The sequence below is a fragment of the Camellia sinensis genome, chromosome 3 (assembly GCF_055761805.1).
Source record: "Camellia sinensis isolate YWXY chromosome 3, ASM5576180v1, whole genome shotgun sequence".
In the NCBI taxonomy this organism is placed as follows: Eukaryota; Viridiplantae; Streptophyta; class Magnoliopsida; order Ericales; family Theaceae; genus Camellia; species Camellia sinensis.
Window position 1 is genome coordinate 169,699,610 of NC_138963.1, and position 25,178 is coordinate 169,724,787.

General features: G+C 35.4%; 1 protein-coding gene across 8 annotated transcripts; it reads left to right on the plus strand.

Annotated features, from left to right (window-relative positions):
• Window positions 1-1,377: 1,377 nt before the first annotated feature.
• LOC114322512 (sterol 3-beta-glucosyltransferase UGT80B1) lies at window positions 1,378-24,970 on the plus strand. 8 transcript variants are annotated; one of them, XM_028269839.2, is made up of 15 exons: window positions 1,391-1,682; window positions 2,096-2,439; window positions 3,185-3,261; window positions 4,557-4,799; window positions 5,412-5,523; window positions 5,978-6,148; window positions 6,879-6,942; window positions 8,246-8,303; window positions 8,412-8,589; window positions 17,234-17,364; window positions 18,919-19,021; window positions 20,365-20,441; window positions 21,211-21,258; window positions 22,096-22,245; window positions 24,578-24,970. In XM_028269839.2, exons 3-15 carry the CDS (start codon window positions 3,235-3,237, stop codon window positions 24,776-24,778), a joined length of 1,563 nt encoding a protein of 520 aa, XP_028125640.2. In that variant the 5' UTR covers window positions 1,391-1,682; window positions 2,096-2,439; window positions 3,185-3,234; the 3' UTR covers window positions 24,779-24,970. The 8 variants fall into 8 exon arrangements, with proteins under 8 accessions (XP_028125643.2, XP_028125640.2, XP_082777494.1 ...); XM_082921368.1 differs by having other exon boundaries at window positions 1,397-1,682; window positions 2,096-2,199; XM_028269843.2 differs by having other exon boundaries at window positions 1,404-1,682; window positions 2,096-2,443.
• The last annotated feature ends 208 nt before the right edge of the window (window positions 24,971-25,178 follow it).

Here is a 25,178-nt window from a genome sequence, read left to right on the forward strand (position 1 = left end):
AGAGTTTTGATGATGACACTATGGTGGATCTGAAAAGTGTTAAAGAGAAGAGAGTGGTGGTGGTTAGGGTTGGGTTTGGATTTTCTGGATCTAGTGAAAGTGAGGTTAGATAAAGAAACATGTGAATGTGATGAAAATAGAGAGAAATGAATGTTTGATCGAAGAGGTTGTGACACTCTTGTACTTGCAGCCATGGAAGTTGTGTAGAGAGTTGGTGAGTTTAGGATTGTGACAATCTCTCTCTCTATATATTTTTATTTGGTTAAAATACAGAAAATTGTTCAAAACATAGTAAAAATTATGAGTAAATTAGAGAAATTTGTGAGTAGTCAGAGAAATTTCAAATCAAAAAAATTTCAAAAGACGAAAAAAAATTGAAATATAGAAAAAATCAGAGAAATTTCAACCCAGAGAAATTTCTCTGGTTTAAAATTTCTTTGGATTAAAATTTATCTGAAAAAATATTGAGATACTTCTACCACTATGAAAATATTACATATCATCATATAATATTTTAATAATAGGGACCTTAAAAACAATTTCCTTATAATTTTATCAAAAATATTATCTACATAAAAATTATCTAATTTTAAAACTTAAAAAAAAAAGATCCTTTTTATCATAAATTATCAAAAATATTATCTACATAAAAATATTATAAATCTTAAATTTTTTTATAAAATAAATGACTAAGGCTTTATTTGGCATGATTTAAAAAAGTCAAAAAGTTAAAAAGTTACTATCTTATTTAAGTCACATCATCTTAAGTCACATCACCTCTCTAACACATCACTTCAAATTCAACCCATTTTTCATAAAAATTTAAAAAGTACATTTATATAGATCACTCCAAACCACCCCTAAATGTTTGGGATTGACAAAAGTATTTAGTGTGTTTGGCTTGAGTTTCTGGATTAAGTTTTTTGAAAATTGAGTTTTTGGGTTTTCGTATTCTTTTGTTTTTAGTGAATATTTTTTAAATTTTAAACATTTTTTTTACTTTTTTAGATGCACCTTAGTTAGATGTATCTAAAATTTGTGAAAAAATATTTTAAAAAATTAATAAATGCATAAAAATATAAAAAATATACTGAATTCTTGTATTTTTTTTTATTTTTTTGGTATTTAGTGAATTTTTAAAAGATTTTTTTTACAATTTTTTTACTTTTTAAATGTATTTATGTTAAATATGTCTAAAAAGTAAAAAAATTATTAAAAATATTAAAAAAATACGAAAAATAAAAATATAAAATTTTTAAAAAAATAAAAACAAACAAGCTGATTAATTCCACGTCTACGTGAGATATTGTGAGACATTTAACCGTTTATTTATTAAATTTTTTTTGTATTTCTGACGTTGCCCAGTTATAAAACCGTGGGCACCGCGTGCTATTGCGAAAACCAGACGGTCGTCCCCTGTTCCCTGAAAAGTTCAAAACAAAGGGCTTTTCACCAGAACCTTCCAAAACGAATACAAAAATGTCAATGATCCTCCAAAACCCATCAGCACGAAGCTTCGTGTACCACCACATCCATCTTCAAGTTCTGCCTCCAATGTACTTTCCCGGGAAACAAACAACCACCTTCCCAAAATTAGGGTTCTTTTTCCCTCCCCTTGCCCCATTTACATATTCTAAAGACCCAAAATGAATGCCTTCAACCAAGTTTCTAATTTTGGACAGGTCATTTTGAGAAGTTTAATTTGATTGTTATTTTGGGTATTTATTTATTGTGTTTCTTGTAAAGTTGTTATTTGTAGACATAAATATAGTTCTGTTTCTATCTTTAGTGGTGGTGATGTTAGTGCTTATCTGTTCTTTCAATTTGGAGTGGGGACGAATTTGTGGGGCTTTAAAGCCAAAGTCAATGCTTTTCCAGCTCTTACCATGGTTTGGTTATTTATTTATATATGGAATAACACAGCTTGAGATTTTGATTAATACTCAACTTTCATTGACTTTCTAGGATTCTTTCACGTTGCCAGCTCTAACTTTGTTTTCTTTGTTTGGTATATATATATATATATATAAGAAATACAGCTTGACATCTTAGATTCATTTTGATTTGAGTTTTTTGGATTCTTTCACGTTTCCAGCTCTCATCTTGGGCAACTTTCAAGATTTGGATCTCAAGAACCATTTTTGAAGGCTTTTGAACTTCTGGGTCCTTTCTTTGCCTTCTTCCATTGTCGATTTTTGGGTGAATTGGGAAATTCAATTCTGTGGGTTTTTGAGTTTCTGGGTCCTGTCTTTGCCTTCTTCTTGGTGCTAGTGCTTTGAATGGGGCAGAGGATGGGAGGATAAGTGCAATGGTAGTGGGGAGTAAGTCTAAAAATTAACAGTTAGATTTCTGACAAATCCGTAGCAGCAGTCATCGTTGTTCTTAGATATTCTCAATCGAAGGAGTTGAGTGATACTTGTTCGCCTCGGATTTGGAGGGGTTGGTACATGCAATCTTTTGTTTGATTTATTTTATTTTGTTATATATCTATATATATTTTCTCATTTATGAATGTGGAGATCTAACATTAAGCTTAGCAATCCAAGTAGTTATAGCACTTTCTTCATATTGAAATTCACCTTCAAAATAAGTGTGCTAGATCTTTTCGTTTATCCCATTCCCACAAGTAATATATAAACTCTCTAACTGTCTGGAAAAAGTTGAGCGAAATCTTCTTTGACCCTATCATTTAAAAATCTGCAAAGTTTATGGTTTGAGATTAAAGTGCACAGTTAACACTATGAACGGATAATATAAAAAGACTTTTATACCCGCCTACCATTACACTGTCTTCCTCCCATTCACTGTGTCAAACACTGCCGTCTTCAACCCACCACCACCACTATATTCAATTTACAATATGTTGAAATCAAATGGCTTTAATGCTTGAATTTATGAAAATAAAAATAAAAATGGCTTTAACGCTTGACAACCAAAAGTAACATCCTAAGAAAAAAAAATTCATGTATTAGCGAATAAAAATTCAAGCTCTCTAGTGGTGTAGCCTCAAAATGTTATGACTCATTTGTTTCAGTGCCACAGATTTGTATCTGAGCACCTGACTTTAGTTATGGTTTGATATCTTGAACCACTTCTAGGTGGTTTAGAACTGTTCCCTTTTTCTTTAGGGCTATATTGTTGTTTTTATGCGTTCGCTGACATTGTGGTATTAATTTTCTTAAAGGTTTGGACCATTGCATCACTGCACCTGAGGGCTCTCACAAAAATCTCTTTATGGATAGACTGTCAGACCTTGAGAAGGTGAATATCATAACATTGACTGCATATATTGAAGTATTCAACTCCTTATGCATTCTATTTTCACATCTCTACCCAAATACATAAAAACCAATCAACAATGCTTTACAAATACATATGTATATCATAAACATCAGGGGTGAGAATTTCCAACGTGACACGTTAACCATACATGAACTTAGTGGGCTAGGGTTAGCCATTTTTTGACACGAACTCGATTCTAACACAACACGATGACACGATAAATAATCAGGTTAGGTCAGCGTTGAACCTACATAACATGAAGTTGACACGAATGGCCTGTTTAATGGAAGATTACACATTTTAATGTTATTTTTGCTCAGAGGTGTCATGACATGTTTAAATCCCTAATTAAACAAGCATGGATGGGATTATTTTATTGGTTGTTGATTCCTAATGTTTTCGTTGCTATCTCTTGATGAGTTTATTGTAGATGACGTTATTTAGTGGTATGATATTCTGAACCACTTAGCTATTGGTTCTGGAGCAAGAATTATGCTATTATAAATATTTCTCATCATTATTTCATGATCTATGGTACACGGGCTTAGTATGAGTATCATGTGAGGGTGTGTGTCTAGTTGTTAGGATGTACGAATATGTATCCAAACTCAAAGCCTTAGGATGCACATATTTTACGGTTCATGACTATAATATTTCTTATCATCATCATTATTACTCCCAAACTCGAAGCCTTAGGACGCATGAATATGTATCCAAAAGTTGGGTATTGGTACATGTGTGCATTTCCTCCACATTCAAATACATTGATTGTGCATTAAACTGTAGTGTAGTATGCTGCTATTATTTAAAAGTATACTTGACATTAGATGAATTCAATGGGAAAAAAGGAATTTTTATTTCCCTACACACGTGAGAAGCACAACTTCTTTTTCTTTTTCCATGATCAAATGTAGGTTTCAGGTGCCAGATTTGGGTATTAAGGTTGGACACATATCTGATACCCTTGTCATATTGTGTCATCACTGGTATCTTGGAAGGAAGAGAGGAGCACATGTTATACGATTCATGTAAAAGCTGATTCATTTCTAGATATGTTGTTTTCTCTTTATTGGTTGAATGCTGATTAGTTGATGTGATTTTATTGTCTGTTATATCTTGTAAATGTGCTTTAAGGTATGCTTTCTGTCAAGTAGTTACTCGAGAATCTTATTACTCATGTTTATCCCTTCTGTCCTCCCGTAGAAGTCCTGTTATTTTAGTGTATTATTATATTAAGTTTTTACTATTTTTTTCCTTCTTATGTTTGTTCTCAGGAAAATTTCATTGTGAACCTGGTAAAGATTCAAAATGACAGTACATTGGAGGTTGATCTATCTAAGAGTGCACCTGTTACCTCGAAAATGTCAGAACCTAAGTCTGTTGAAGGTCCACCTTGTAATATTGATCACGTCACCACCGAATTTAATAAATCAGTTCCAAAATTGAAAATTGCTATGGTTGTGGTTGGGACAAGAGGCGATGTTCAGCCTTTTTTGGCCGTGGCAAAGAGGCTTCAGGTATGTTTGACTCAAGTGCAATATATAATTCATAAGAAAAAGCAAACAACGGGCTATATTTGTTGGTTCAATGATAGTACAAATAACATAGTTTGTTGATTTTCACTGGTCCCTCCCAAAAAGAATGGCATGGAGGATCTTTGTAACTCCCACCCATGGTATAACAATAAATCACCACAAAAATGAAGAAAAGTACCTTAAATCAACCGGTTATGTTTATCTGAAGCAACCAGCATCAGCACCAAGAAGAACCATAATAATAGAGGGCACAATCAAGCCTGAATCTTAAAAGTTTGAAGCCCCAGTTGAGTATATCTAAGTATTTAAAACAAGTGGGGGGCAACAAGAAGCAGAGAAAGGAAGAAAAATGGTGTATACTTGTGTTATGTGGCTCTAATGCCTAATCTAAGTACTGTATTTAATAAATGTCTTATTTTACATTCTGCAGTGTAAAAAATCAGGTACTTAATCTCATGTATCCTCCACTTCTTTTTTTACGGGAGGAAGATACTATTACCAGTATTTTTGATTATTGTTGTTGTTATTCATATATATGTATATATTAACGTTAGTGTTTGTTTTGATGTAAGCTGATTCTGTGTTTACCTGCAGGAGTTTGGTCATCATGTTAGGTTGGCCACTCATGTTAACTTCTCCACTTTTGTAAAGTCAGCTGGAATAGACTTTTACCCTTTGGGCGGTGATTCTCGGGCTTTGGCAAGATGTAAGATGTCCTTGACTTTCATTTTTTTTTTCAATTTGTTTTCTTAATATGCATTACCTTTTGCAGTTGCCACTTTCTATTCTAGGCCCCAGATTTTGTTTCACTTGGATTAGTTTTTAATCTTATGCGACCTTTAGGAACCTGCGGAGAAATGCATTGTAGCATTATTTCTTATTTATTTGTTTTTAATTTGGTTTTGATGTATGTGCAGAGCCCAGTTCTTTATGACCAATGATTTGTTGAAGCCAATAATATGCCATTAAATGCATCTCTTACTACAGTCTTGAGATTTCAACCTCTTTAGATTAGACTTCATACTGCCAATTCTCAACCTGTTTCTAGAATGTATTAAACATGTTTGATACCGTCAATACTTTAGACAAACTAAGCTGTGCTTTTTTTCCTTGTCTTCTCTCTCTCTCTCTCTTTTTTTTTTTTTTTGCCACAATTTTAGATATGGCCAAGAATAAAGGTTTAATTCCGTCTGCACCAGGAGAAATATTGATGCATAGAAAGCAAATAAAGGCCATTATTGAATCTTTTCTTCCAGCATGTACTGGACCAGATATAGAAACTGGTCAGCCTTTTAGAGCCCAGGCAATTATTGCAAATCCGCCTGCCTATGGTGAGTTCAGACAAATTGAATTTGTAATGCTCATTTATTTATTTTCTTCCTTCTTAAAATATTATTTCTGCTAACTTTTTATATATTTAATAAAAATAGAAAGTTTAGCTAATCCTGAGGGGTGGACAAGATATGTAGGATTCTGCCTTGGGAACTGGGAGTCTTAAGTGTGAGTTGTGCCCTCCCCCTCTAAAGGTCATTGCCAGTGTGTCCTAGAAGAAATGCAAACAGCTTGTTACCCGGGGGAAAAAATAAAACTAAAACTAAAATCAAAATTTTGAAAGTTGGTTTTATAGATTTCTAGCTGTATGTTTAAGATGTATGGACATGGATACATTATGATATAGACACTTTAACGAGGCTATTTTCAAATAATTAGGGCATGAGCACAATAGGGACATGACAAGAAATAAATACACTTATTTTGTATATCATATGAAGATAATAACAAAATATTCATTTTCTATGTTCATAACTTGGAAAAGAAATGGGAACCAAAAGCTCTAGTGCCTATTATAAAAATTCCCAAATATTTACAGGTAAAATAGAAGCACTCAGTGCTAATAATGACTAAAGGAAGGCTTAACTTTTATTTTGTTAGATAACTGATAATGATAAGAAGTTAAATAAGTTTCATAAGGACTAAAAACTTAAGTAAGTTTCATAAGCACTAAATATCTTTTCCTGATTAGTGTACTCCAAGCATTTAATATGTCCTTCTGGCTTGCAGGACATGCACATGTTGCTGAAGCTCTTGGTGTACCCCTCCACATTTTCTTCACAATTCCTTGGACGTGAGTATTAGTTAAAAATTTTGTCTTTGAATTCTGTAATGTTTATGATTTTTCCATGTTTTTTAGTGTAATGTTACAAGAAATATTTTGCCACTTTGAAAGGAAATCTGGCCTTTTTTTTATTTTTTATGTTTATTTTTGTTTTGGATGACATTTATAGTTTGTTAATGAGAACTGAGCTCATTGTTACGGTCTGAAGTTGTTTTTTGCTTGGTAATTGGTGCAGGCTTAATTTACTTGGGGAACTTTTGTTTTATTTGCTCTAACATAATGAGGAAAATTTTGGATGTTCAATGTGTTATATGTTATGTCCCCAACCCCACATGGTGAGGGTTGTGAAGATGATCGGCCAGTAATACCCTTTTGTCAAGGGGTTGGCCTGGTGGCAAGGTCTTAGGTCTTGGGTGCCTCTTAGGTGCTAACAAATCCTTTGAGCCATCGGACTGGGGCAAAACCTTTGAATTAACCGTGATGCACTTGTGGGAAACTCTTTGTCAAGGGCCTGTGCACCCCTGGGGATTAGTCGGGCTTTGATTCTGACACCCCACTGCCAATAAAAAAAGATAAATAAATAAAATAAAAGATAATCTGAAATAGCGGACTCAATAAATTTGTGAACAATTGCTAAATTAATCATCAACATACTATCTAAATTAATGAGATATTGATTTTGAAATTCAAATCTCAACCCATGATCTCTAGCTAAAGGATCTATTACACTTCTTAATCTCAAATACGAAACATTTTGACATCCATTTGTTGTATCTAACATCTTGACATACATTTGTGGTATCTGTGTCTGTACTTCTCAGGTTATCGGTCATGGTCTTATATTTAACAAATCTTACTAAAAAATTGTTGTAGCAGAAAGTTCAAAAACAACACCATTAGCTGTAAGCAAAATTTTTCTTTCTCCAAAATTTAGGATAATTTATTTATGTTATTTTCTGCACCACAGCTTGTAGAATTCTTCGTTTGGAGTGACAAGATGTCTAGGGTGCAACTGTTTGTACTTTCTGCTAGGACGGACGATTTTCACCTCCCTTAGCATGGAAATATGGAAAGCAGGAGAAAGGATGCTTGTGTGCACTTGCACATTTCCTATATGTGATATTGGCATTTTAAAATGAAAAACAAATGCACAGTGCCGAGCCAATGTGTGTTTATTGATTTTGAAAGTCATGTGATTTTAATTACAACCATTGGTTAGATTGTGTCAAACATTTTTTCTGTTCCTTATTTTTTTTTTTTAATATTTTATTTCATTAGACAATGGCCTCTTACATCCTTTTTCAATAGGCAGACCAACAAATGAATTTCCCCATCCATTGATACGTGTACCCCAAAGCGCTGGTTATTGGGTATGTTCTTGTCTAATACTTTGTTTTGCATTTGATTTCCCAATTGAAGAGCTTTTGACTTAAATTTTACCAATGAAATATTCTCTAATTTTTTCTTGCTGGGTCCAGCTATCATATATAGTTGTTGATTTACTGATATGGTGGGGCATAAGGGGATATATTAATGACTTAAGGACAAAGAAGTTGAAGCTTGCTCCTATTGCATACTTCAGTTGGTACCATGGGTCGGTATCTTATTTGCCAACAACCTATATGTGGAGTCCCCATGTTGTGCCAAAGCCAAGTGGTAAGGATGATATTGTTCATTTCTTCTGTAATGCCTGAAGGATGATATTTGCCAAAGCCAGATCATCTTTGTTATTGTCCATTTCTTCTGTAATGCCTCAAGGACATCCTCCAGTGTTGTCTAATTTTTTGTATTTTTAATTTAGTTATTTACTTGCATAACTATCTTCTTTTTTGACATGTCTTATTAACAAGGCAGGAGTGGGTGCCACCTGTGAGAATATTATGTTAGTTACGGAAATATATTAGATTGATTGTATATTTTAGATTGATTGTGTGGATATTAGATTGATTGTATAAGGTTATTCTTATTTCCTATTTTAGATTAGTTCTAGGATTACTTTGTATATCGGTTATACTATTTGCATCATACACAATTTGAATATACAGATTTATTCAGAAACTTACATGGTATTAGAGCCATGTCTGAAACCCTAGTTCTCACCTCTAATTAATTTGAAGTTTTCTCTGGTTCAAGGTTTTGCCTTTGATTCGAAGTTCTCTCTTTCTGGCTTGAAACCATCTCTGGTTTTGATCTCTGGCTTGATCGAGTTCTCTGGCTCAAGTCCTCGTCTGAGTTCAAATCAACCCTTTTGTTTCAGCCTCTGGTTCGTGGCCATCAGACGCAACCTCCCTCTGAAATCATAGCCATGGTCGTGGCCTCTCTCTCTCTCTCCGAAATCACGATCGTGGTAGGTAGCGATCTCTTTCTCTTTTCCAACTTGCGTTCGTGATCGCCACTCCTTTGAAATTGCAGCTGCCTTGCTTCTCTCGATCAGCTTTAGTCTCTCTAGTTCTCTGCTTCGGTGCTTTCTTTGACTTAGGATAGTTGTGTTCAGTCTCCCTCTGGCGCTTCTAGTTCGGTGCCTTCATCTGACTTGGGTATATTTGTGGTCTCTAGGTCAAAATTCTAGTTATTATATTTTGACCCCACTTGATTATTATGGGTGTGTTTGGTTTGTGTTTGTAGAGTAGTTTTTGAGATAAAAAGTACAAAAACTTGTTTGGTTTGCCTTTTTTCAGAAATGGTTTTGGAAAATTGTTTTGGGGAGAGTTTTAAAAAAAGTGATTGATTTGATGTGTATGAAAGAGAGAGTGATTTTGGAAAGTAGGTAACCAAACAAAATTTTGAGATTTTTTTTGGAAAAATTTGTTTGGTTTGATTACTCTTGAAAATTTGTTTGTGGAGAATTTTTCTCAAAATTTTTTCTGAAAAACAAACCAAACAAGCCCTATATCTTTCATTTAGGACCTTTGCAGTTTGTAGGTCTTTGGATAATTTGTTGCTTATTACAATTTGACCCATCTGGTTCTGGTTGTGGGTTATTATAGTTTGAATCCTTGAGCTTTCTATTTATGATGTCTTTGGCTTCTGATGAGTGTGCCTTCTGCCATTAGAGGGACCATTGGAAGTACCATTGTCCCAAGAAGAGGGATGTTTGCCTGCCTCTACTCAACAGTCTCAGAACCAATTCTGGGCTCCTCTTGTTGCTTATATTGCATCTGTTTCGGCTTCTGATCCTGATTTAACTTCCTTGAGTGCTCAAATTAGTCAGTTTCAGCATATACTGTCTACTTCCCAACCATCCTCATCTGCCTCCATTGTTTTCTCTTTTCATTCAGGTTTGCTTGGGTCTTCTTCAGGTATTTGTTCGTCTGTCTGGATTTTTGATTCTGATGCCTCTCATCATATGACTCCCCATCTCTCCTTACTTCAAAATTGTACACCCCCTCCGTTTCCTATTACTGTTAATGCTGCTAATGAGTCTGGTATGTTTGTTATATTTGTTGGTTCTGTCTTACCGTTTGCTATGTCTGCTGTTTCTATTTCATCTGTCCTTTATGTTTCTCAGTTATCTGTGAATTTATTATCTATCAGTCAGCTTAATGCCTCTAGTTTTGATGTTATTTTTTCTTTATCTATCTGTTCTGTGCAGGATCAGATGTTCAAGCAGTAGATTGGGACTGGTCGTAGAACTGGAGACCTCTATGTGGTGGAGAGCCTATATGTACCTATGACTACCTCTCCGATTGCTTTTTCCTCTTTTCAGTTAGATTCTTTGTCAAGTCCTTTCTATTTGTGTCATTCCAGGTTAGGACATTTGTTTGTTGACTGTTTACGGTCTTTAGTTCAGCCAGGTATATTGGGTAAAATTTCTCCTAGTCCATTTACCAAGTGTCGAGGATGTAAAATTGCTAAAATGACAGCTTTACCTTTCCGTAAAAGTACCTCTATATCTGATACACCATTTTCTTTAGTTTAAATTGATGTCTTGGGTCCTTCTGCTGATCTCACTAAAGGGGGTTCTGCATACTATGTTTCATTTGTTGATGACTGCACCGGTTACACTTGGGTTTATCTTATGACTCATAAGTCTGACTTCTACTAGATACACCGTACTTTTCAGGCTATGGTTACTACATAGTTTGGGTTTACTATTAAATTGTTACGATCTGACTTGGGCGAGGAATACTTTAAAATTGAGTTCTGTGAATATTTGGCCAATTTAGGTACCATTCACCAAATATCCTATACTTGTACACCTACCAAAATGATCGAGCTGTGCATACACACCGTCATCTCTTTGAAACAGCTAGGTTTCTCCTTTCTGCCTCTGTTCTAGCTCCGTTTTGGGGCAAGGCGGTTCTTACTACTATTCTTCTCAACCATATGCCTACCCCCTTTCTTTTTAGTCGGTCTCCTTATGAGGTTTTGTTTTCTCAACTTCCTAATTACTCACTCCTTCGTGTGTTTGAGTTGGCTTGTTTTGTCCTTTTACCCCGTAAAGATGGGACCAACCTTAGTATCCGGTCTGCCTATGTGTCTTTTTGGGTTATAGTTTCACTCAGAAAGGTTATCGTTGTTATGATCCTGTTTTCCGTCGCCTTTATATCTCCCGTCATGTTGCCTTTCTCGAACGTCTACTTTACTTTCAGCTTTCTCCTCTCACAACCCCAGTTTTCAAAGAGGTTTTTGTTCATATAAATCCATTTCCTTCTGAGGTCTCTCTTGATGAGTACATCTCTGCTGTTCCCCATAAGTTTATTCCCTTTTCTTCTTGTACCACCCCTCCTAATATCCACTGATCCCTATGAGTCTGTTTCCTCATCTCCTTCTATTTTCCCACCTGCTCCTGCTCCTGCTCCTGCTCCTTCTCCTTCTCCTTCTCCTTCTCCTTCGGTGTTAGTCTATTCTCGTCGCAAGGCTCTCCCTCCGCCAATTGTCTCTGCCCCTGCTGCTGATCCTCCTGCTTCTGACAACTCTGATCTTGCTAATCGTAAGTATCCCCTTCGCATCCGTAAACAGGTAGTCAAATTTGATTTTGTTAAAACATATTTTTCTCCTTTATGCTGTACATTTTTGTTTGTTATTTACTCTTTTTCGGAACCTCATTCTTACAAGGAGGCCTGTCAGGATCCTCGTTGGATTCAAGTTATAAAGGATTGTCTGCTTTGCAGAAAATTAGTACTTGGGAGTTGGTTCCTTTGCCTGCTGGTAAGAATTTGGTGGTTGCAAATGAGTCTACAAAGTCAAGACTCATTCTAATAGTTCTCTTGAGCATTACAAGGCTCGCCTAGTTGCTAAGGGGTTTTCACAGGAGTATGGTATTAATTATAAGGAGACCTTTTGTAAGAATTTATGTATTATTGATTGATATGTTGTATACAATGATTCCTATATATAGAAGAGTAGGTGGTAGTAGGTGGTAGATGGAGTAGGTAAAGTGGAGGTGGTAGTGGTGTAGTGGGTTAGGTTTAGTAGAGTAGGTGAGGTGGTAGTGGTGTAGTGGGTTAGGTTTAGTGGGTGAAATAGGTGATAGGTTTTAACAGCCCCCCGCAAACTCAAGGGGGATAGGAACTAACCAACTTGAGTTTGGAGAGAGTAACAAAACAAGAAAATACTCTGAAAAATAAAAAAATGGATAGGAGACACTGTATGGTCGTGTCAGACCGTTGTAGAAGACTGTATGGTTATGGCAGACCGATGTAGAAGACAGTTTATGGGGTCATGTCGGACCGTTGTAGCAGACAATGTTGTGACAGTTTACGGAGTCTTGCTGGACCCTTGTAGAAACTAACCGGAATTAATGTCGGGACAGTTTACAGAGTCTTGTCGGACCCATGAAGGAGCTAACCGGAATCAATGTCGGGACAGTTTACAGAGTCTTGTCGGACCCATAAAAAGTCGCACCCTTAAAAGGTGTGCCCAATCTGTCAAAAGGCGTGCCATCAAAAGGCGTGCCCAATCTATAAAAAGGCGTGCCATCAAAAGGCGTGCCTATCAAAAGGAGCGCCCATGTTGTCGGCGAGCGCCGAGAGGCGCATGATGCGCGTGTCTGCCTCGGCTATATAACCAAGGTTGAGGCGGAGGCTGTGCAAACCAGTCTGAAACCGCCGAAAATCCTTTGAAAAAACTCTTCCGTTTCTGAGAAAGAGATTCTGGAACACTCTATTGCCATTCTGTAACCAACCCTTCTCTGAAACACTCAGCAACCCATAACATGGCCTCGTCTTCCCGTTCAGCTACCCAGAATATGGCCTCTTCGTCCCGTGGTCTGCTCACTCTCTTTCCAGACCTCAACGAGTCAACAAGAGAGATAACTGGTGCGGTGGCCCGTGAACCTCAACCAAACACCTCTGATTTTGCTCCGTTGAACTTTCCGATGCGGTCTATGGAGCAAAAAATGGCGGTGCAAACTGATATTGAGGCCAATCAGTATACTTTGAAGTCATGTGTGGAGACCATGACGGCGGTCACAAACTTGTCGCACCGGCTGCAGAGTAGGACAAATGAGGTGCAGCAGTTAAACTCCCAGCTGGCTCTGCTCCAACGCATGTATAAGGATGCGCGAGCAGAGATAAGTGTGCTAAAGGCGGAAAATAAGGAGCTGAAGCGGAAGGCCACCGTTATGTTCCGATTTGGAGGTCCACCATATACTGTAGTGGAGGAGCAGGGAGTAGGCAACTTGCTTGGTGGTTTGGGAAACACGGAGGCAGCACCGGCAAGGGCCGCCCAGGACGGAGGCAAGAAGAAAAGACCGGCGGAAGAGTAGGTCGGTGGGTAGCCGTCTGATGATGCATCGGGGAGGAAGGGACGACGAGCTGGTCGGGACGACGAGATCGACATCGGGGAGGAAGGCTGTGAGGCCGTTGGACTGGCCATGGCCTTCGAGATCTAGGGCGAAGCAGGCGAACCCATGTTGGGCGAGGAAGATCGGGGTGGACTGGAATGTCCAGCTGATGCCGTTGCCGTAGCCGTGGACCATCAGGATGACGCCACGTGGAGGGGAGCTGGAAAGGGGAAACCATGATCGAGTGAAGAGGGGAAACAGAGCCGGAGATGTAATTAGATATGTCGAGCGAAACAATTGATCTGTTGTTGGTATCACATTTGATGCCAGTCCAAGAACAGAGAGACATGTAATTTGAGACATTCCAAGTATTCAGACAAGAGATTGGAGGTTTAAATGATTGTGTGAGAGAAACAAGGATTGAAGCTTGCCTTTTAAGATACAGATTGTGCAGAGGAATTGAATGAGAAGGTGTGAGGAGGATGAAGAGGAGAGAGAAGATGAAGAGAAGCCTCATAATAGGTTCGGAAGCAGCCATTAATGGAAGATTTGTTGAACTCAGAAGGTGGTGATTTTAAAGAATTCAACTGAGCTGCCAGAGACACAGAGGAAGAGAGAGGGTTGAATTGGTTGAGATCCGGCGGGCGGTCAAGGCAAGGTTGCCGCCCGCCGGAAGGCGAAGAACACCAAGATCTTTAACCTTGCTCTGATACCATGTAAGAATTTATGTATTATTGATTGATGTTTGTATACAATGATTCCTATATATAGAAGAGTAGGTGGTAGTAGGTGGTAGATGGAGTAGGTAAAGTGGAGGTGGTAGTGGTGTAGTGGGTTAGGTTTAGTGGAGTAGGTGAGGTGGTAGTGGTGTAGTGGGTTAGGTTTAGTGGGTGAAATAGGTGATAGGTTTTAACACCTTTGCCCCTATTGCCAAGATGACTACTGTCCGTACTTTGATATCTGTCGTTGTTGTTCGTCATTAGCCTGTTTATCAGATGGATGTTAAGAATGTTTTTCTTAATGGTCATCTCGCTGAGGAGGTTTACATGTATCCTCCCCCAGCCTTCCTCATTCATCTGGACAGATTTTTCGTCTTCGACGTGCTCTGTATGGTCTGAAGCAATCGCCTTGTGCTCAGTATGATATCTTTCAAACTGCTGTTACTGAGCGTGGGTTTCATCCTTCTGCCCAGGACTCTGCTTTGTTTCTCCTCCACACCTTTGCTGGTTTTGTTTCCTCATTATTATATGTGGATGATATGATTATTACTGGCTCTGATTCTTCTGCTATTTCTGAGGTCAAGCAGCGTCTCTTCCGCACCTTCGAAATGAAGGATTTGGGCCCCTTGGGATACTTTCTTGGTATTGAGGTAGTTTCTTCTCCCAAGGGTTACTTTCTATCTCAGACCAAGTATACTAATGAAATTATTCGCCGTGCTGGTCTTACTGACACTAACATTGTTGTTACCCATTGAGCTTAATGTGAAACTTAATACTACTAATGGTGTCCCTCTACCGGATCCTACTTTATATCGAGAGCTCGTGGGTTGCTTAGTCTATTTGACGGTTACTCGTCTTGATCTTGCCTATGCTGTTCCTGAGGTTAGTCAATTCGTTTCTGCTCCTCGTTCTACACATTGGGTTGCTTTGGTTCGGATTCTTCTCTATCTTCGAGGTACTATATTTTAGGGTTTACTGTTGTTTTCTACTTCCTCTTTGGACTTGATGGCTTATGTTGATTTTAATTGGGCTGGTGATATCACTGATCGCAAGGCCACTTCTGGCATCTGCATGTTTCTTGGTAATTCCTTGATTTCTTGGAAGAGCAAGAAATAGACTGTTGTTGCAGGTTCCACTACTGAGACGGAGTATCATGCTATGGCTCATGCCAATGCTGAGATTGTTTGACTTTGTTGTCTTTTGATTGATTTGGGTGTCCCTCAGTCTTGTCCGACCTCCTTTTACTGTAACAACTGCAGTGCTATTCAGATTGCCCATAACACTGTCTTCCATGAGCGGACAAAGCACATTGAGATTGATTGTGTTTTTGTTCGTCAGCATCTTGCAACTTGCTGATTTCTTTATCAAAACTCACACCACTGCTCGATTTCAGTTTCTTCTTGGTAAACTCTCAGTGTTTTCTGCTAAAACACCTTGAGTTTGAGTGGGAGTGTTAGAATATTATGTTAATTATGAAAATATATTAGATTGATTGTATATTTTAGATTGATTGTATAGGGTTATTCTTATTTCCTATTTTAGATTAGGTCTAGGATTACTATATATATCGGTTGTACTCTTTGCATCATGCACAATTTGAATATACAGATTTATTCAGAAACTTACACCCACATACAACTAGAGATCAAAACACCAAAAGAAAAATCTGCTATACAGAAACTCCTCCCCCAAAAGTCACTGAAATTATAAATATCATCAAGAGATGCGGAAACATTCCTCTTTTTATTCCAAATAGAGGTTGCTCCACCTCCTCAAAAATCCTCATCCTATTGTTCCCACCACAAATGATCGACATCAAACATAATAACACAGCTGTCTTCTTAGCCTGTTTTCTTTGCATCGTTATGGGCAGATGCATGCCAAGCTTATTATTGAATGCTTGGTCAATGAATCTTTTGATGGTTAGGCATTATCCCATTTCTCAATAATTTTACTTGCACCTCATTGGTTCTAATTTAGCTTCCATAGAGTGGTATTGGGTGATTCAAGGGAGCTTACTTGTCTTCCATATTCGTGGCTTGTTTTATTGTTGTCAGTTCACCACATATATTCACTTTGCTTCCCTTATACCGGATTATATGGCTAGGGTTTATATATTATATTTACTAGTATAGCATTTGTTCTAGACTAAGAAGCGCAAACACTTCTATGGAGGCGTGTCATGTTGGACACGACACTCTGTTGACACTCCTAAAAGCACATCTGAAGCTTCTTTGGCTCCGTTTGGCAAGAGCTAAACGAGGCTTTTTTGGCAATTTTAGCCATAAAAGACAAAATAGGCTATTTTAGCCACAAAAAAAACAAAATATCACATCCAACTCATAATCATTACATTCTTTTCTCAAAAAAAAATCAAAAAGCCAAAAAGCCAAAAAGCCCTTCCTAAACCAAACTTTTTAGCCCAGGCTAAAATAGCCTAAAAATCCAAAAAGCCAACCCACTTCCCAAACGGAGGCTTTACGTGTTTTAATGAAAAAATTAATTCAAAATATTGGATACTTTACTGACACTTATCTTACACTTCAGTGACACTTCTTGAGTCCTCTAAACACAACCTATGTGATGAATCTATATTAATAATGTTCTACATTCTCCGAATGCAACTTGTGCACTCTAAATGATGGTACAAATTTGCTCAATTTTGTGATTGATGCTAAAATCTTGTCATGTAAAGAGATATTTTTTTAGTTCCCAATATGATCATCATAGCTACTGCTACATCCAAGCCTTTTACTCCATGTGATTTCATTTTTTTTTTATGCAGAACAGAAATATCTATGATTTGTATAGTAACAACTTACTAAAAGATTGATTTCATCTGACTAACGTGCAGATTGGGGCCCCCTGGTTGATGTTGGTGGTTATTGTTTCCTAAACCTTGGGTTAAATTATCAACCTCCTGAAGATTTTGTTCGATGGATTAAAAAAGGACCTCAACCTATATATATTGGTTTTGGGAGCATGGTATGGTGATCCCCTTAAAACTATGTAGAAATATAATTTGCATTCGCAGGTGTAGTTATTCTTTTGGCTACCAATCATTGGATTATTAGGGTTTAATCCTTCATGTTATGACCGGGTACAATAGTTTCATCTACCTACTGTGTTTTTTACTTTAAATGAATGAGTTAATTTATATTTTTCTCCAGATTATTTGAACTTCAAAGCATTTTGTCTAACTTAACAATATTTTGACATTTTTAATAGTTTATCATTGCATCATTTGTGTTCAGATTTGCCTAACCTTGATCTTCTTGGATGCATTTAATGGGTCTGGCAATGAAAATTGCATTGTATTTTGAATGTTTTAATCAGCCGGAAATCACAGAATTTGCAATGGAGGTGGACTGCATATGAGTTATATACGTGTGGCAGTGGGTTTTAGGTCATTTGGTGTTAGCGATGGAGTCATAAAGGATGCATTCGTGGTTAGGATGGTGTTCTGTGCTTCTGCCATAGTGAATGCCATTTTAGCCACTTTGAGTCAGTATTTCCACCTGTGGAATACTTCAGTTAGAGCGTCATTGCTCAGTAGCTATCGTGGTCAAGGAACTGAAAGTAAATGAAGGATTTCTATGAATGTAATTTATTCACTATTAAATTTGTGTCACACTTTAAAGCAGGCAGTGAAGCAAATAGATAAAGGGGGAAAAAAAAAAAAATTCAAGGTATCAGCAATTTGGTTATCATTTTTTTTCATAATTTGTTCATTTAACTGCACAAAGGTGTAAAATCAAGAAAGCTAAAGAGTAAACTACTTCAGCCTGTAGCTGGAGGCACAAGTTGAGTGAAAGACTGCTTATCAAGGTTTGTGAATTGGGATTCTTGGTAAGACTGGCGTGAGGGCTATCGAATTCAAGTCATTTGAAATTTAGAATCAAATCAAATGAAATAATAAAAAAATTATAAATATTTTGAAAGGGAGCCATATGTTATAGAAACAAAGTTAAAGAACTTGAAACTTTTAAAAAAATAAATAAGACTTGAGACAGAGCAAATTCCTATGTTTTTTTTTTACTTCATCTCAACATGCAGGAAAGCAAATCAAAATGGTAAAACTATGGAATAGATTTAATTTATTTGTTTATGAAAAATACATGCAGTTGAAGACGATTAAGTAATTAGATTTTGGTGTTAATCGTATCCCAGTCATGGATTCTAGTGTTGCAGAATCACCTCGCTTTCCAGTGAATCTGGACTGTTTTCTTGCTATATGAATATGACGTGAATATTAAGGAAGTATAACTTCTTGCATATCTCTTGCCTCATCTTGTTTTCAATCTGTTCATTGGAGAGTTCATTGCACAGTATATTTGCTTCATTTTTTTGAATTAATTATTGGATGTTTTATTTTATTGTGGTGATGGGGTTTGGTGTTGACATAACGGATGTGTCTGCTGAATTTTCTGTGAACTTTGTGTTCAAGGTCTTGGCTATAATGTTGGTAGATGTTATGTGTTCTATTTATTGAAATTTTGGAGAGGTTATAATTCAATATGTTACTTATTGCTTGTTAAGCTTCTTGAAGATCCCAAGAAAACTACAGAGATTATTTTGGAGGCGTTGAAGAATACAGGACAAAGGGGAATAATTGACCGAGGTTGGGGAGGACTTGGTACCTGTGAGTGTCTCCCCGCTGCCCTCCTTTTTTTTTGGTTAAATGATTGATGCCTAGTTCTTGGTTAAAATCTCTCTTTCAATACATTCACCTTGTTTATGATATTGGTAACTGTGGTTGACCATATTGCTTTCCAGAAATAGATGTATCTTCCTCCTCCCATCTTTCCTCCTCTGCCTCAATCAAGAAAATAACTTGGTATCATTTTGAACTGTTAACTGTTCTGTACTTGTGTTGACCTGTATCTGATTTGGTACTTCTCAGGGCATTTCTTATAGTTTTACACTATACGTGGAATGAAAATATATTCAGTGTGTTTGGTTTCAGTTTTCTGAATTCAATTTTTTAATAATTGAGTTTTTTGTTTTTCGTGTTTTTTTTTTTGTTTCTAATGAATATTTTTAAAATTTTAAGTAATTTTTTTATTTTTTTAGATGCACCTTACTTAGATGTATCTAAATAGTAAAATATTGTGAAAAAATATTTTAAAAAATTAATAAATACGCAAAATACAAAAAATGTATTGAATTTTCGTATTTTTTTTGTATTTTTGGTAGTTAGTGAATTTTTTAAAGATTTTTTTTCACAAATATTATACTTTTTAAGTGTATTTATGTTAGGTGTTTCTAAAAATTAAAAAAAAAATTGCTTAAAATATTAAAAAAATTTAGTGAAAACAAAAAAATATGGAAAACGAAGGATCTGTTTGTCACTCCCACTATGACCCTTATGTCAAGAATCAAAAGGATCTGTCGTACAATTGTAATTGCTCTACATGTTGATTACCTGGATAATGGCAATGACATAATTGCTAAAGAAAAATTTACTAATGACATGATCATGCAACAAGTTAAACCTTGACATCCTTTTATATTGTGATGTAGTGGGAAGATCTCTAATCTTCCTATCCAATGGTGGAGAGTTTCTTGAGTATTCTAGAATGATTAGGGATGTGTATTGAAATTCCTCAGTCTCTCAATACCCTTTCCTCCTTTGATGCCATCCTTAGTTCTGCTTCACATTTTGTCTTTGATGCCATCCTCTCATTTTTGACAAATACGCTCATTTATAAGCCATTGTCTTCATGTGTTCTGTGATTCTGTCATTTCATTTTATTGGGTTCTGAAAATTTCTCGAAACACAATTTTTCTATATTTCAATCTTCTGGAATTTTCATGTACTATTATTACTTATCTGATCTGATATACTTCATACGGCAGTTAAAACTAGAAATATACAAAAATCTGTCAAAATTAGGTTTGATTACTTTTTGTACTTTTGTAATTATAAAGCAGGCATGTATTTTAGCAAACCGATTTCTATTTCACTTCAAATTTGTGTTGCAGTTCCAGGAATTCCGGACAGTGTTTTTTGTCTAGTAGATTGCCCGCATGATTGGCTGTTCCCTCAATGTTTGGCTGTGGTGAGATGTATTTTAAGCTGTCTTTAGATTAGCAAACCTGTTATTTGTTTTTCAATTTATTACTTCTTTAGATATAAATTCAGAGGAATTTACAGAAATCTAAAGTTATATGATATATCATCTAGATAACTGCATTTTGTATCTTTTAAATGCTGTTATGCATGCCAGGAATTGCTATACTCTACGAAGCATGTGTATAGGTACGGGTATATGGTAAAATCTAAAAACAATAGGGTACGGGTACGGGTACGGCTGGGTACATTTGTAAAAAATATTTATTTTTAATTTGGAGTAATGCAAAAATGAGTTAAATGATTTAGTTTGTTACAATTCAACCTACAATTCACATTTAATGTCAAAAGTAAAGATATAAACCAAAATTAAATATCATTATATTAAATTACGTACAAACCATAGCTTAATTTTAAAATCAGACTAAACATAATTACAATAAAAAAGCTCAATGAAATTAATTTTATCTCTGTATTAGAAGAAAATAATATTTTGATTGAGGTATGACTAGAGTATATACTAGGTACATTTGCGGTACGACAAAAATTAAAAAAAAAATTTGGATACATGTTTCGTGTATCCAGTATATATGCAAGAGTATCATATGAAGTACCAGTGCTCGGTATGGATACGACATGCTTGTCGAAGTATCCATGCTTCATAGGCTATACTAATGCACAATTTTTTTTAGGCATTTTAAATTACCAGATATGTGTGAGAAATCACTAAATGAAAATAATATATCATAAATATGCAGGTACACCATGGGGGCGCTGGAACCACAGCTACAGGACTAAGGGCTGGGGTAACATTCTTGTTCATAGTTTTTCATTTTAGATATTGGTTGCATATGAGAATAATATCAGTATAATTATGATGTTTCAACATGGCTAAAATGTGTTTTATGTCTAGGAAATTGATTATTCTAATGGTTGCACAGATAGTTCTTGGCAACAAGAGATGGTAGTTATGTGGCAGTAGACTGTTAAAAAATTAAAATGATTGTTTATTAAGTCCTTACCGTTGTTGCCAAAAAAAAATTAAAATAATGTTTTATTTTTATGAATACAATTTTTATTAGAAGGGGTAGAAAATTTCAAACCTATACCATATTCATAATTATTATCTTAAATTTTATTTCATGAGTAGTTCAAATATTTTAAATATCAAATAGTTTTTGGAGGTATAAAAATATTTCAATTTTATATTAACAAAAAAATGTACCAAAATTTCAATGGTTCAAATTATTTAGATTAGTTATTTAATCTACTCTCATAATATGCTATAATCAATTTAAGGATTACTTTAATATGCTACCATTATAGCCAAAGAACTAGTGATTCACTAAGCAACTAGTGCTTTTGATCAATTGTACATTCATTTCAATTCTAATTTAGCAGACTCCAATTGCTTTGGCAAAAATAGTTATCACTTGAGTGAGGACTAATAAAAATATGTGGATGGATTATCTCTAAATTATACTATCCTCATTTGATGATTACATTGGCTGTTCTTTTTTTATTAATTTATTTTCTCCTCCCTGGAACTCATATTGTGCTTTATGAGAACTGATTTCCATTTCTACACACTATACCTAAGAAGTGTAGTTGGTCTTACCTAATGTCTACATCATGAAATGCAGTGTCCAACAACCATAGTTCCATTCTTCGGAGATCAGTTCTTTTGGGGTGATAGACTTTATCAAAAAGGACTGGGACCAACTCCAATCCCTCTATCTCAGCTCAGTGTTGGAGCCTTATCAGATGCCATAAGATTCATGCTCAAACCAGAGGTAATTTATGTGCAAGTGAATGTGGGCATACTCAAAATGAACTCATCTGAAAATTGAAAATGTTACGGATTAGACCATTCATTGTCATTGATCATTCTAATTAGCATGAAAAGTTGCTGCAAGTATAATTCGTAATTAGGTAGTACTGTAACTACTGGTTATTTTTATCTCTCCCTTTTTGATTCCCGCCCACCACACATTTTTTCAATGCCAAATTGTCAATTAATGGACAATATTGTTTGTCCGCCGGGGGGGGGGGGGGGGGGGAACAATGTCAAACTAAAATTGAATAAGGTGAATAGGCTCAATTCTCAAAATCAATGTCAAACTAAAATTGAACAAGTGAATAAGAGAACTCAGTTTTATTCAATTTATCAACTAGTAATCAATCAAAAATCAATTGGACAGTTCATCCATCAATCAATTGAGCAATTGAACTATCAAATCTACAAATCTCATAAGAAAACAAAAGGCAATCAAGCATTTAACCTGGAAACTATAGAAGCCCACTTCTGTAGGGAGAAAACCACTATCCCAACACCAATCCACTGTTGAATCAAATGATAGTAATTATGGCCTTCACCAAAGTTTACCTACAATTGAGTCTACCACATGCTTCAACAAGCTTGATCTTTGCTCCAAAGCGGTCTTGACATTCTCAAGTATTGTAGATCCCTTGAAGTGTGCTTGATTATAACGAAGGTTTCAAAAAGCGGTATTACGTAATGGTTGTGGCCATAATGTAATGGTTGCGGCGGTAGGCACAACCCGTTACACCCGCTTTTGCGGTGTGACGGAAATTCACATAAATAACGGTCGTAGCGGTATTGTAACGGCCTGTTGCACACAATATGTTTATATAAAAAAAAATGTTTATAAAAAAAGAACGAATACTAAAGTGATCCAAGCCTAAAGAAAAAATATTGTATGGATTTTTTTTCTTTATAATTTATTTTTTAATTTTTGTTTAATTACATTAACATGTAAAATAAAAAATATATAAATAGTGATTATATTTATTTTTATAATCATTTCCTTTTAATATTTAATTGTAAATATTTTTTATTTTGTTTCTATAATGTGTTGTCTAAAAATGTCTTTAAAAAAATAAAATAAAACTAGTAGCTCAAAAATAATTTTTGTTTATTGCACAATTTTTATTTTTATAATTATTTCATTTAATACTTAATTGTAAATAATTTTATTTAGTTAGCTGTAAAGTGTTGTCTAAAAAAATGTCTTTTAAAAAAAATTAATTGCTCAAAAATAATTTTTTTGTGGCACAATTTTTATATTTATAATCATTTCATTTAATAATTGTAAATATTCTTTTTTTAGTTAGTTCAGGTATTGGTCAAAAATAATTTTGTAGACATTTAAAATCAATTATTCCTAAAATTATTAACTATTGAAATAAAATGTAAAAAGCTCTTTTTATAGTGATTTAAAAATATGAAATATATTGCATCATACTTAAAAACTAACAAAAATTGATTAAAATTTATTTTAAACCCCAATAAATGTGATTTTGGAGAAAAAAAAATGCGTATTGATAAGTTTTTTTCAAATTGTGAGAAAAATAAAAAAATTCACGGTTTCGGTTATCGCGACCGTTGCGCTACAACCTTTACACCCTACAACCGCGTCACCGCAACCGCTTTTCGAAGCCTTGATTATAACAACATTTAAAAAAATAATAGAACTTCAAATTTTAAAACAATGAGCAGAGGAATTAATGCTGTAGTGAAGCTTTAATCTCAATCTCACAAATTCTCCGGAGAAGACGAGCAAGAATAAAGGAACATAGTTATTTTGTGTATTACCCTTTTGCATAACCAGTGCCCCACTTCTAGTATTAAAGCAGTGTTGTTGCATTCCTTCCTCACTTTGAGCCCAATAATCTTAGCTCATGGGTGCACCATGTACATCTTTGGAGTTAAAAATTTCTTTTTTAATTGCTAGCGAGTTTGATAAATTAGTTTGGTGAGATGAGTGGCTGTGGACATCTAATTCATTTACAGAATTTGTCCACGAAAAAATGTTTTTTCGTGATCCTGCATGGGGGTTCCATACACATTGGAACAGGCTCGAGCAATTAGTGAAGTTTTGTTGAAGATGAGATTGCAAATGGATGTTAATTGCAAATTGCAGTTTTCTAAGGGAACTTGAGGTTGAAATGAGATTTTGAAAATGAAAACTTACGCTTGAATGTTGTGGACTGTATGTCATCAACGATTTTGTTCTTAAAGTTCTAAACCTTAACATTTCCTTTTATTTTCCACCTTCCAGAAGCACAATTTGTTCTGCTTAATCTTAATGAACTTTCTCCCAGGTGAAATCTCGAGCAATGGAAGTGGCAAAATTGATAGAGAATGAAGATGGTGTTGTGGCTGCTGTTGATGCATTTCACCGGCATTTGCCTCCAGAGATACCATTGCCAAGGTCATTTTTACAGGACGATGACCATCCAAACCCTCTACAGTGGCTCTTTATTCAAATTGGGAAATTATGTTTGCTTCCTTGTGGTTTGTAAGCTTGCTGCAGTAATTTATATGTACATGCTTCATTTTGGTTGTTTAAATTTTTTATTGTTTGCATCAATTTCTTCATTTTATACATTTCATTCATCATTGTATTCATTTTATTCACATCATGTACACAAAAGGGATTCTTTAGTAAAGTTTGAATGCATGAAACTGTACATTAGGCTGGCTTGTTGATTCAATTCATGGATTTTATGCCAATTATTGTCATTGGCTTGGATTTTGTATTATCTCGATCTTGTCAAGGAATACATTGAATTGTTTGCATTCGAAGGACATAACATTTTCAACCAAGAGTCACCTTATTTATCATGAATTTTCGGACACCATTGATGAAGACTGTCACCTTCCCTTCATCCATCAAGTATATGCAAATCACAATATATAGTT